Genomic DNA, 14543 nt, shown 5'->3' with positions numbered 1-14543 from the left:
TTAAAAATGATGCAAATAATGATGAGCATTACTGTTCCCAACCCTAATCCTGTGGAAAACCATCAAATTATATTTTAATTTGATCCTGGCTTGTTTTTAGGAGGTGATTTAATTATTGTTTGATTTTATACCAATGTTATAGATTTGATGTTAGCCGCCCTGAGCCCAGTTTTGGTCAGGGAGGGCGGGATACAAATAAAGGTTTATTATTAAGAGACTAGGGCCCTGTGAGATTTGACATCTTTCCATAGGGCCTGCAAGACAGAGCTGTTCCACCAGACCTTTGGTCAGGGTTGAGCCCGACTCATTTCTCTTCGTATAAGAACAAGCACGAAGGAGGTTCTCAGCTTGCTCATAGGTCCTTATAATATCAGTGGAAACAGTTGGTCTTGGAGAGTATTAACCGCTTCCAGTTTTAACGTGAAGATTGCCACTTGTCCAGTTTTAATTTTAATTGGTTGAATTAATTGTGGGATGTATCTTAATTCATTGATCGCTTGTATTATGCATATCATCTTATTTATATGATGTTAGCTGCTCTGAGCCTGGCTTTGGCCGGGGAGGGTGGGATACAAATCAATATTACTATTTCTGGGTTAGCGGAGTATGTAACCTGAAGTGTATGTAACCCAAGGTACCACTGTATATCAAAATGTAGCATGATTCATACAGCTATTATTTTTCTCAAAAATGTATTACCCCCAAAGAACAAGTTCTGTTCCTGATTTGGCCAGGATACTGTTTCAACAAATTGCTTTTATATTGTAAACTGCCTTGGATGAAGGGTGGCATAAAAAATTAATAAGCAAACAAATAAAATACAAAAGCCCATTAAAATTTTTACTAGTCAGATATTCTGTGGGCACAGTTTACAAACTAAGCTGCAGAGGAAAGTTTAGGATGGCTTTCAATTAGGTTCTTTGTAGACTAAGCCCACTGAAATTAATGAACATGACTAAGTTAGCTCTAATAATTTCAACAGCTCTACTCTGAGTAAAACTTTGTTGAATTCCTCCCTTAATCCATGCAGATAAACACCTCTGCTATGGTTGGGTTTAATTTTAATTAAAATAATTTAAATTTAAAATAAGGACTTGAAATTCTTCATACAGTCAAAGTCCATTTTGGCATCTTCAGCAAAGGTTACTTCATGGATCTCATGTCAGAAAAAATATTACTTACTTATTTCTCTTTGTTTTAGTACTGTGATCATCATTTAAATCTTCTGCATAAGAGCCATCACTTTTATCTGCTAAAAGTAAAAAAAAAAAAAAAAAAAGCAGTTAGACAAATTACAAACTTTACATTAGATTAATCAGCTAATAATTGTTTAGCTTTAGCTTTTCCTAAAGTCTATTCAGGTTCTAAAGATGTGCCCATTTATCTGGCAGTTTGGAGTTACCTTAGAACACTAGAGTTCCTGATAGATTTAGAATGCTTTTAGAACAACAACATATGGCAATTTCTTGTTTTGATCTTCACACATTTTATTTAATACTACTTTTTTAAAATGAAAGGTTGTCATTTCACATTTGGATAATAAATAAAAAGAAAAATATGTTCATTTTATTGCTGACAAGTTGAAAAATTTGATAGAAGCTCCTTTCTGCCAGAAGTATCGGTGGTATTCTTACTCAAATGTAGGGGAACTATAAAGCTTCTCTGTCATTAAACTTGACACACTGTATTGCAATCAAAAACATGCAGACATTACTGTCTCTCAAATTTAGAGGATAGCCCAAAGAAATGATCGATTCCTGTTTTGGCATAGATATTGTCTAACAAATTACAATGGGATGTGGCTGTTTTTCAGAAGAAGTGTGATGTTTATGATCCCATTATCTATTTCTGCAATTCTGAAGCACTTTATCTTTTCTGCATATAAAGCACCACACTCTGAATAAAAATGAACTGGAGACAAACTCCAGCTCAGTTCAGTGTGGCTTGCAATTTCTAGTGTGTCTTCTAAAGTCAACATGATTTCTGATAAGCAGCACAACACTTTTATTGAGGGGAAGAGTGAAATACTCCTATATGCCCTCCATTTTGAATATTTAAACATGAGGTTGGTCTATGATGAGAGAGGGAGTCATGGAATTATTACAATTAAGTGTGTAAGAGAACTTTAAAAGTGTTCTCCCCAATCCAACTAGGGACTGTATCTATAGGCGCAAGGGCCCTCAAAGGTCATCTACTCTTTGTGGACACATGGAATACATTGTGATGCTGTCCCTAAAAGGTGGACACTCCAGCTGCTTTTTAAAAACCTCTAACAAATAATAGCCTACCATCTTTAGAGGCAGACAGTTCTACCATCCAACAGATAGTACCACCAGGAAGTTCTTCTTCATTGTTTCAACATAAAGTCCAATTTCTTGCAACTCTGAACCCAAATGTTTTCAACTCTCTGGAGCAGCAGAAAAGGTTGTCGGTCAGGTTGTTGTGTGAAACACCCAGGCATCGCATATGTGCTGGTTCAATGCAGCTATCAGGCCATGTTCAAGGTCTTGTTACTCTAAAGCCTGGAGCAACTTGGGACCAGGTTAGCTGAAAAACTGTCTGTCCTTGAATAGAGTTTAGAACACTTATGGTGAATTTTTATTCGTGGCACCACACCCTATACAATACCACAGGGTGGTGACTCAAAAATGGGTGTTTTCCAACATTGCCCCTGCATTATAGAAGGCCCTTCCCCCTGTCAAACATGAAGTATCAGCTAACAGTTACTTCTCTTAACTTGATGAGTCATCTTTTTGCCTAAGTTTTTCCTGAGCTATAATATTGGACCCTGTTTTTACTGAATCCCCATTTTTACCTGGTTTTATGATAATAGTTTTTAGGTTGCATCTCTGTCTTTATGGTAGTGCTTCCCTCTTTTCATGTTGCATTTCTATACACTGCTTAGAGATTTTTAAATACAAAATATTTCAGAAATGCTTTTTTAAAATGATGAATTTGCACCATCATCTACATGGCAGCCATTAAGGTATTTGAAGATTGCTATCATATCACCTCTTAGTAATCTCTTTTATAGGCAAGAAAACAGGCTTCCATATGACTATTCCTGCTTAGACTGCAATAATTCCCTGACCTGATCTAGCAGTCAAGTCCACACATACGCACAAGCCTCCTTTAAACATATGCACAAGCCTCCTTTAAACGTTGAAATACTGGCAATCAGCTGTTTGGGTGGAATATTCAGCTGACTGGCCGGAGTCCAAGTTTGTTTGTTTTTTACCCTCAGCCCCAGCTGCTACACATGTGATCTATTAAATCAGAGTCAGGAAATGTGACTTTAAGGTCTATGCTCACACTTTATTTCAGTCATTTTGTCCTAAATGCTGTATTCTGTACTATGCTAAACTCACTCTTACAGGTTCAACCTGTTCTGTCAGAAAATAGGAAGTGAATTGTTCTATTTTAGTTCAGAGTCTTGGTCACATCGTATATCAATTTTTCGAAGTAGGCTGCTCAAGAAATGAATCAAGGAACACACATGCCCACATAAAACCAAACTGAACAAAATTACATTTCTTACTACCCCAGGACAATTTGCTATAATACTGCAATGGCTGAAGACCAAGGGTGCTTAAAGATGGAACTGTAACATCGCAAATGGGTCATTCGGGTATTGCAAACAGGACATTGGCAAAATGATTTCTGGGGGGAGAGTTTTGTTTATGGAAAGGGGAAAACCTGATTGAATGAGAAAAGAAATACAGGTTGGCATTTTCATGTGGGTGTGGCAAAAATCTGACATGCATGTGTAGCACCGACTCCACCATAAATACCCACCTGGGAGCAACCTGAACAGGGGAGGGGAGGTTGGGCTGGCTGCAGTTATATCCACTCTGCTTGACAACATAGTAATTTGTGAGGAATCAGATACGAATGCTGTATAACAAGGCACACATAAATGCACAGTAAAGCTGGGTACTATTAGTACCCAGTAGGGACTGGTGAGACAGCATATGGGTGGGTCACTTGGAGGGGGGAAGTGTGGGCAACTTGGCACTGTGAAAGGCAGCATCAATCTGATGCTCCTGCTGTGACACACCACACCTCTGAGCACCCTGTGACTTTCTTCCTACCTGTCCCTCTAGGCAACTGCCAACCACCCACAATATTGTGAAGCCAGGAGAACAACAGGGTCCCCACCTGCACAGCTTCACTGGCTGGTGCTCACAATACCAATAACAAGATAACATGCAACCTGTTCTGTTGAGGGAGGTCCTTGCATGCAAGAGACTGAATGTGGCCCAGGTGTGGAACCATGGACACTCCTTAAGAATGCACACTTCACTGAAGTTATCTGCAGACATTCTGCCTGGGATTATTTTAGCAGCAATTTCCCAGTAGCTGAAAAACTACGGTAGGTAAAATTAATCTCTGCAGCCTTCTAACAGAGATTGTTCTAGCTCTGATGAAACTCCTCTCCCTCTCTGAACTGGGCCAGCATGTTTAAGGGAGCAGCTGCATACCCTTCCCGCAGCCACCCAGCATGTCCCATACTGTGTAAGTAGTCTGGTTGAATGCATGACCAAAAAGCCAGCATTCTGTTCTCACAGTGGCTAGCCAGGTGTCTATGGGAAGCCCATATGCAAGGCATGAGCACAATAGCCTTCTCCCACTTGCAATCCTTAGCAACTGGCATTGAGAGGCTTAGAGCATCTGATACTTGAGGTTATGAGCAGCCATCATAACAAGTAATCATTGATAGCCTTATCTTCTACAAATTTGTCTAAGCATTCTGCTGATGGACTTTCAACCTTCTTGAAACAAAAATAGACCTAACCTATAATAAAATATGTAATACCATACTTGATGCTTATCAAAAGAGAGAGAGAGCATATATATGTGTGTGTGTGTGTGTGTGTGTGTGTGTGTGTAATTATTAGGAATCAGTAGTGCAAACAAAGTATTATCTTTCTCTTAAAGAAGACACAAGTTCTTTAAGTGATTTTAAGCCATAGAAGAACCTGTTAGGAAGACGTATCTGAGTTAAGCTGTCACAAGTTAGCAGGCATCTGAGATGGAACATCTCTAAAACCTTTTATCACCCCATAGGCCTCTCTGAGCTGACTAGAAAAATCGACGCAGGGATAGACTTTAAAGTTATTTGTCTCTGTGTGAGAATAGATAGCTTGGATAAAGAACATATGGAAAGCAAGCAGTTTCAAAAAAGGCACCAAAACCACCCACTTTCTGGAAGTAAACAGAGCTGGGAAACACAATGACTAACAGCAATACAAGAAATATACACAAGGGTCAGCTCTATACTTTATTCAAAACCAAACGCAAGGTCTATTCCCGAAAAGGATAGGGCAAGACTGTATTGTTAAATTGGCCATAAATGTGTTTATTAATGCTGAAGCTGACTTAGTGCCAGATCAAGCTATTAGATTCTACCGAGTTCACATAAAAGTGAAGCTGATAAAGAAGAATGAAAAAGGGAAATGAAAAGCATCTGAAACTTTAGGTTAGGACACAAGTCCACTAAGTTTCTAGCTCTCTCCAGAGCACACAACCCACTGGGGGGTTCTCCTGTGTGAGCCCCAATGAGTGAATGGGAGCTCCATCTGAAATATACGTTTAAACCAGTATTCTACAACTGTAAACAGTCATGGCTTCCCACAAAGAATCTTGGCACCTATCGTTTGCTAAGGCTGCTGAGAGATGTTAGGAGACTCCTGTTCCCTGCATAGAGCTACAATTACATGAATGATTGAACAACCAAGCCTTCTTCCCAGGGAATTCTGGAAATTGTAGCTCTGTGAATGGAATAGGGGTCTCCTAACAACTCTTGGCACCCTTAACAAGCTGTAGTTCCCAGGATGCTTAGAGGGAGAGGTGCCATTTTCTCTAGTTGATTGAGGGGGCCCAATGCACCATTCTGATGTCATGCACGTGACATCACACAACATCCTGATGTCATGCTTGCATCATCTTGAGGAGCCAGGGGGTGTTGCTGAACACCCTCTGAACATTGAGGGAGCCAGGTCTCCTCAAAAACAATATGGGGGTGAAACTGTGTCAGCCCCTAGGAACTGGCACATACACTTTGATGGTGACTATGGCTATTACAGTAGTATCATAGTGCTTTCAATGTACAGTGGTACCTCGGGTTACATACACTTCAGGTTACAGACTCTGCTAACCCAGAAATAGTGCTTCAGGTTAAGAACTTTGCTTCAGGATGAGAACAGAAATCGTGCTCTGGCGGCGCGGCAGCAGCGGGTGGGCTCCATTAGCTAAAGTGGTGCTTCAAGTTAAGAACAGTTTCAGGTTAAGAACGGACCTCCAGAATGAATTAAGTACTTAACCCGAGGTACCACTGTATAGTGCAGATGGGGTCAAGTGTTCAGCACATTTGGAATCAATTGCACTTCAACATCGAAGTAAAAATGCTTCAGATATGGTGTTAACGTAAAAGGTCAATTTGACCATGAGGATAATTGCCTCAGCACACTGATTCCTCCCTACCCCGTATTCTATCAATGGCATTATTATACCATTTCTACTTGTTTCTGCTGTTAAATTCCCAGGAACAAATCACTCAGCCCAAGCCCAATCAGCTTTTTAATCTGTTAGCAAAGGCTCTTTCTCAACAGCTGCCACCTGTCTATCTTTAATTCTGTCAGGGATATATAGGCAGCCTTGGACAGAGAGTTCCAAAAAAAGTGGAGCCTTTTCAGAAAAGCATGTAAGCAAGCAATCTCAAGAAGCCTCTTTCCTAAAACGTGGGTGAAATACTGATGCCTGATTAGACACAGCATTTCTTTAAAAAGGTGGCTTCTTATAATGGAGACAGAGTCAACAATTTACAAGGAAAACCCTGCAACAAAAGACAAGATTGCTTAGCCAGATAACTTACTTTCTTACACTTACATCTCCCCCCCCCCCCATCATGGAATTCACAGAACATGCACATGTTCTGCTTAACATAAGCAAAGTGGTAGCCTCATATGCTTTCAGACCATGTCCAGTTTGGAAAACATCTAGTGCAAAAATTACACAGAATTCAAAAGAGCTTTTGTTCAAGCCCATTTCAAATTTCACAGCCCATAGCTGTGGCTGCATGGTCAGTAGGCTTCCCAATTCTGGAGAAACCACTCCTATTGTCCCTATTCAACCAATAGGTAAAAAGTATTAAAGGCACCTCCTAGGCCTGCCTCTTAAAGGGCGGCGGTGGGGGAGGGACAATCAAAATCCTGATTGGGAAAGTGTGTCCATCTAACCTAACATGAACCAAGCAAAATCTGAGATGGACCAGCAAAGGCAAGACTTTGAAAAGTCAATTATAGAAGGTTATGCTAGTATGAGGTCACCACTCCTTAGCCAATGAAGGTGAACCATCAGGTAGACCAGGAAGTTAAGTGTTTCCACTGGATGCCACTTAAGAGTAATCTTATTATCAGGAATTAAGACTCAGAAAAGTCGACTTCTTTGTTTTGGTGGCCAAAAAGATTAGAAAGAAGAACCTGGACAATATAGCAGTGAACTGTAAAACCATTATTTGGGGTGTGACACCCCTTTTGCTTGTATTTGTTGTTGATTCAGATTTGTCATGGCCAATGGCTAGTACAATAAAGTTATTTGGATTGGATTGGATTATTGGGAATTAGGGAATTCTTGAGAGAAATTAGAGGATCTAGCAGGGCCTAGGGATCTCTAGCTCTGAATCTCCTGAATCAGAGGGTTGAGCTAGATGGCTTACATGGCCCCATCCAACACTACAATACTATGAATGAGTAGCACATAAGCAAGCAGGAAGACAAGTCTAAAGTGGACTTTTCCCCCACCTTCCCCAGTATTGTCTGTTTTTACTGGCAGCAGTTCTTCAGGATCTCAGGCAGAGGTCTTGCATTTCATTTCTGATCCTTAACCCTTCTTTTTAGAAGGAACAGAATGCGAGGTGCATTGCATTGAAAAGCATAATGCACACCCATGAAATGAGCTTATGACACCTTCATGAATATCAGTGAGCATAAATTGTTGCACAAATGTGCAATCTTTTTAATTATTTTCATTCATGCATTCATTTCAAGCACATTTGATTTCATGCAGGAAGAGATGCTATTAACCTATAATGTTCTGTGAGACTATGGTTAGTCTCACTTTTGTCCACCGCGGCAGTCTAATTAAAGTTGTAATAACACCACAATTCAGTTCAATGGGACACTTAAAATGTAGTTTATTTGGGCTGTTTATCTTGTGCACTGACCATTTTTCTGGCCTTATCTTTGTTATGAAACATACTAATAAGAACTCTAGCTGCAGTTGGCATGGGAAAATGGCCTGGTTATATTCCTCCCCCCCCCCCCCTTTATTTCAAGAAAAACATAGGACAGAGCTATTTCTTTCCCCCACCAACTATGTTTATTTATTTATATATTGCTATACATACACCTTCAGTTCTGGACCCACTTGGTTTTGCTCTGAACCATCAATTCCCAGTTGATCTTCATCTCTTGCTTCCATCCATGACCAGCACCAAGCCCCAAGATCTTAACTCCAAGCCCTATTGTCAGCTCTTACTGGAGCAGGTCCTGGGCTCTTGTCAGTGCCCTCCCTGCTAGAATGTGGTCCCCTTGGCAATTCCATGCCAAGGCTTTATGTATAACATGCTTTGCACCCAACCTGTTGCCAGAATGTTTGGTTTTCTGACACAGTAAGCCTAGCTACAGTGCAAACAAACAGCTCCATAAAGGTTATCTTGAATGTCTGTGGGGTGGGGTGGTTGTTTTTTTTTTGGGGGGGGGGGGAGTTTGCATTCTCTGAGGGTGGTGCAGTGGGGATATTTTTTATGATGATGTTGAAGAAAATGGGGAAGTCCATGTATAGTAACTCTGTTACTATATCGAATTTCCTTATGAGCATAGCTAGTAATAAGCAACAATTTGAGTTCATCAGACAAAACAAATTAAGAACTTTGTTCTTGAAACAACTGTTGAAACATAAATGATCAGAGATTTTGCACGAGCATTGCTGTTACATTAAATACATTAAATATTCTATATATCTACAATAAGGTTACTTATGGTTATTTCATACCTTGACTTTGATAAAATATTAATATTAGAAACAGTATCAATCCCAGTTATTGCTGTTTCAAATACCCTTCAAAAAGGACATATTTTCATGATTTCAATTAATGTTCAAATGGGGATTGAAATATATTGTTCTAATGTCACTGTGGGTATACCTCACTTAAGCCAGCATAGCGGCACATAAAAGACCCCATTTGTTATAGCATCTCCGTGTGGATTAATATGAGTGATTTCATATCAATCATAATAAGAAATAATAAAAATAGGAAACAGATCTATAAGAACGTAATATAAAATGACTTTTCTTCTTCTGATCTATAGATAGTGTCTTTGGGGAAAGCTTTAGCTCATTAGTAGTCTTTGGCTAATTAAACAATCTATGGCCTTTTAAACTGTGGGGTAGCATTGTAGTTGTTTGTTACTACATTGTGCATTTCTGTGCTTATATTGTAAACTGCCCTGAGCTCCACGGATGAAAGACGGTACAGGCAGCAACCATTTCACATGGGAGTTCCTTTCCTGGCTCCCGCTTGCATCGGCAGAACACATATAAGCATGCCTTGCCCCATTCTACCCCGCCCCACCTCTGTTCCGCCCCAGTTCTGCCTCCTTCCGGGTCCAAAAGGACCCACGTGTTAACGATTGCACATCAATTGGACGCACCTAAAATGGTTGCTGCCTTAAAGAAATTTAATAAACAATCATGCCTTGCAGCCAGAAGATCCCCATGGGAACTTGGGCAAGATCCCTGTCTGAAACCCCAAATTGCTGCTACCAGTCAGTTCAGATGGATCACTATGAGGAAACTTCCTATGCATCCATAGGATTTTCTGTCTGCCTGGGGCTTGCAGCTCACACACGAGCTATGTTTGACTTGGTGACTGACAAGTTGTGCAGGCTGCTTGGTCATCCTGGAATAAGCTCTAAATGAAAGTTGCATCTTGGTTGCATAATCGCAACAAGGAAAATATGTATGCTCGAAGGTGTTTCCTTCCTAGCAAAAGATGAGCGAGCACTGCTGATTTTCCCACCAGTACTAGACTTTAAAATATTGCATCAATACACACACAGACACATACATATATAGAACACATACAATTTAAAATATATCTGAGCTCAGCAGCAATAATTCTTTCTTAGTGCCAAGGATGTCTTTAAGAAGTCTCCGGTGTCTGAAGATTGACTAACAATACCATGTTTTGGACAGAAGTACCTACATTTCTGCCAAATCTTCCATCATTCCAGCGAGATGGATCTTTGAGATTTGTTTCCTACAGCTGGGTTAAATAATCATTTATTACAGGACAGCTCCCCTGGGCAGCATAGTCAATAAAACATTTGGATAAAACAAGCTACGCTGGGGCATTTCTGATAAGAACAAATGAAATATAACTGCATGGAAGACAAAAGAAGGCAGATTTGAGCTAACATCCCAAGTCTAATTACATTTTGGCAGAAGTGAAACCCGCCAGGCCTGCTTCCATTTAAACATGTTTAGGGTCAGGTTTTAAAAATAGGTTGACATAAAGAATTCTTGGCTCCCTGATCACAACAGGTGGGTGCCCATCTTAACATAATTTATCTTTTGAAACATTTCTATGTTGCCTTTTGGTCCACAAAGGAGTTTACAGAAATATATATTTTAATAAAATAAACTTTGATTTTTAAAATCCAGAATTATAAATAATATAGAGGAGTGACATCTGGTACAATGAAAATACATTAAAAGCTTAGAGGAATAAAACTGTCTTAAATACCTAGCTAGAAATCATGAATGCCATTCTAACCTCTCTTGACACAAAGTTTCACAAGTGGGGCACTGCCACCAACGAGGCTCTATCTCAAGTTTCCTTCAACCACCCTTCTCTTGGTAGTAGTAAGGTCTCCATAGATTATCATAACTGATAAGAAGGTCCACGTAGGAGGAGGCAATTCTTCATTTAACCTGGTCCCAAGCCATTTGGGGTACTCCAGTAATAACCAGTAATTTAAATATTAGACCTTTTAGTCTAAATCAGAACTGATGAAGAGACTATTCAAAGATCAGATGCTGAACTAACATAAGATAGGTAGCCGTGTTGGTCTGCCATAGTCAAAACAAAACAAATTTCCTTCCAGTAGCACCTTAAAGACCAACTAAGTTATTTCTTGGTATGAGCTTTCGTGTGCATGCACACTTCTTCAGATCTGAAGAAGTGTGCATGCACACGAAAGCTCATACCAAGAAATAACTTAGTTGGTCTTTAAGGTGCTGCTGGAAGGAAATTTGTTTTGTTTTAACACAAGATCAACATTCAAGTTACGATCATTTGACATTCAACTTTGCATATTTCAAGGCCATCATCTCAGATCTAAATAGACATCTTTTAAATTTAAATAGATGAAAATAATCACAGCATTAGTTACTTGCTGAAGTTTCCAGTTTGCGTTTATGAGGTGGGTCTTCAATGATTCTGTTAATATCACCACGATTCTTTAGATCCACAGGCTTCTCCCATACTGACAACTGCATTGTAGGGTTGAAGAAGAAGACTCGGTCATCTCCAGTCCAGACTATACACCTATTTCAATCAACAAACTAGGCTTAGAGAATCTCAAATACAGTGTGGGAAGAAAGATATTTCTTGCAGTGCTAATTCTAGTCTTATGCTGGCGTTCCCAGCCATGGTTCTCAAGAAAGTAGGCCTATGCATGGTGACCCCACCTGCTGCATTGCATTCCCATTATCTGGCCCGGCTGTGTAGATTCTCCTTGCAATTTGGAACAATGATTGCACACAGAGCTTTCATGTGTAAAAAATAGCTCCCCACTTCAGACCTTCTCCCTCCAGTGTGTGGAGGGGAGCACAGTTGGGCAATATGGACACAAAGGAAGGGTTGGGCCAGTATGTACAGCTGAGGCCAGCAAGGTGCTGAACAGAATAGGACTTTGGTATTTCCCATAAGTGAATGCATATTCCATCCATAGTTCTACATTCATATGAAGCTGTTGGAGGCTGCTAACTTGTTCACAACAGTGTCATGGTGAAGGCTATTTAACCCATACACCTTGGCCATTTTCCAAATAAATGTCACCTCCCCAGAGTTGCTGCTATCCCAAGAATGATAAATGCTATTTCCTCCTGCAGGGGAAAGGAAGCATCTTGGGGAGGACAAATTTGGTCATGGTAATGGTACACAGTGGCAAAAGCTGAACACTGCTGCCACCACCATTGAACTAATAGGCAATCTGCCCACCATGACTACATTTTAGAAGATCTGTCATGGATTTGTCATGTATAGTTTGGCCCTTTAAAAAAATCCATATACCCAATAATGTATTTTTATACAAGCATGTCATGCTATAATAGGATGTAAACTTTGCAAAAGCTGGCTCCCCAGCAGAGCTGTTGGAATAAATTTCATTGTTTCATGACCCTGGTATATGTCAAGAAATCATCACTCACAATTATCAGCACATTTTCACAAGTAGTAATTGTAATTGCCATAATAATAGGTTACTACTGCAACACAATATGGTAAAGAAAGAAATACTCTTTTTTTAAGGCCATGGTTCATTTGTAAATTGATGCAGGCTGGTGGGACAAAGGAGTCTCCAGCTGTTTTGCATGATGTATGCCATATATAATTAATCTACCAGCTATATTTATCAATCCATGCCAGGGGTGGATGGGGGTGGAACGAACAATAACCAAATATACATTGTACAGACATTTATAAGGGATTATAAGGGTAGGCATCACTAGATTCATTTTACTAACAACTGAAATGAATCTAATAGAGAACCAGCAGAATTTAGATAACAAAGTTAATTTTGGGATTAAAGCAGATTTCTAAAATTTGAACTTCAGAGTATGAATATAAGTGTCACTCGAAAAATATATATTAAACTTTCATTAAATGTTACTTTATTACCAATCATAAATACTCCACAGGGGCACCAAAAAACCCTTAAGCTCTTATCTGTATGGTAGGTGTCAGATGGAGGAAGGAAGCTAGATTTCAGAATGAAAGCTTGCATATAAATGAAAGATTAATAAAGATTAAGCAGTAGGAAGATGGAATTAGTTTTCACATAATAAATTAGGAGTAATTAAATTACAGCAAAATGTTACTGAAATTATTGGTAATACCTAATGGCTTTGGAAAGATATCTACTGGGCAATTTTCAAACATGTTATCTGTGATAAAGGATTTTTTCATCTCCGGATTAAAGAAGAAAATACTTAGTTTAAAATTATTGTTCTTGTCGAACTATGAATTGGATAAACATTTTTTCCTGTGATTTTTGTAATAATGTTCAAAGGAAATTTTATGATTGTTTTTGTGCATGTTTCAGAAGCATGGTTCTTAATTCCACTACCAACCCTGTTAATCAGCTCAGAAACTGTAAGCACATCATTGACCAGGTTTTTAGCTCACAGTAGATCACACTGAAGTTGATAGAAAGCTTAAGAAGCAGAAAGCTAAAGTACTATAAATATCATGGCCATGGAAGCATGCACATTAAGGAGCCAGCATGTGATGTGAGAACAGGAGGATAAATCAGTACTTAATTGATTTAACATAAGACTAAACGTACTGTCTCAGTAAAATAAATATCTGGATTATATGAAGAATAATATCGAGTGCCACCAATGAATGCATAAACACTCATATTATTAGTGTCAGTAACAATCAGGGGCAGAGACCTCTGCATATGGCTTTCTATGGATGTTCTCATATACCAGTTAAGAATTTGTAATCCTTTCCTCCCATGCCCTATAGCTAATCGAAACCATAGAGCTGCTATTAACCTTGAGTGGGGCTGGAACAGCATCCTGCCTGTCTCTTCACAACCAATGGGACAGTTTTGGACAAAGGAAAATGGCAGCCTCAGACAAATGAGCAGGCCTCACAAACTGCTTTGAATTAACAAATAACCGTAGGGGATCCTGATCACTGATCTTCCAAATCATCTCAAGATAAACCCTTCGTTCAGCTCAAAGCAAAGGGCTAAAACTGGAGAAACTCAAAAGAATGCTTGAGGAACTAAATATTGGCAAATTTCAGCAAGAACTGAGCTGATCCACACCTCCCAAATGAATTAATGTGCACATCCGCTGGCTTTTGCACTTCCAGAATGTTCAGGTGCAAAAATAAATAAATAAAATTTATTATTTATACCCCGCCCATCTGGCTGGGTTTCCCCAGCCACTCTGGGCGGCCTTCAGTAAAATACTAAAATACAATAATTATTAATATTATCAAATATTTAAAACTTCCCTAAACAGGGCTGCCTTTAGATGTCTTCTAAAAGTCAGGTAGTTGTTTATTTCTTTGACATCTGATGGGAGGGTGTTCCACAGGGACTAAATCAAGATACATGTAAGAATGCAGCTTTAAAGAGAAAATATATTTAGAAATGCATATTTTGCAGGAAAAAGTAGGCATTTTAAAGTAGGACTTAAATAAATATGGGGTTTTTTTGGTGCAGGTTATTCTTTTCTAAATG

General features: G+C 39.3%; 1 protein-coding gene across 2 annotated transcripts in view; it reads right to left on the bottom strand.

The window, feature by feature from the left end:
* TCERG1L (transcription elongation regulator 1 like) overlaps window positions 1-14543 on the bottom strand; it is a 159146-nt gene that overhangs the window by 16112 nt on the left and 128491 nt on the right. The window contains exons 8-9 of one of the 2 annotated variants that reach the window (XM_083741068.1): window positions 11457-11611; window positions 1183-1249 (exon numbers count right to left, since the gene is read on the bottom strand). In XM_083741068.1, the coding sequence (XP_083597194.1) occupies window positions 1183-1249; window positions 11457-11611 (222 nt within the window). Of the gene's footprint in view, window positions 1-1182; window positions 1253-11456; window positions 11612-14543 lie in introns of both variants that reach the window. The other variant, XM_083741067.1, reaches the window with a different exon arrangement.

This window comes from Podarcis gaigeae, assembly GCF_964106915.1.
Source record: "Podarcis gaigeae genome assembly, chromosome: 5".
NCBI classification, from domain to species: Eukaryota; Metazoa; Chordata; class Lepidosauria; order Squamata; family Lacertidae; genus Podarcis; species Podarcis gaigeae.
This window is presented reverse-complemented; position numbering and strand designations above follow the sequence as displayed.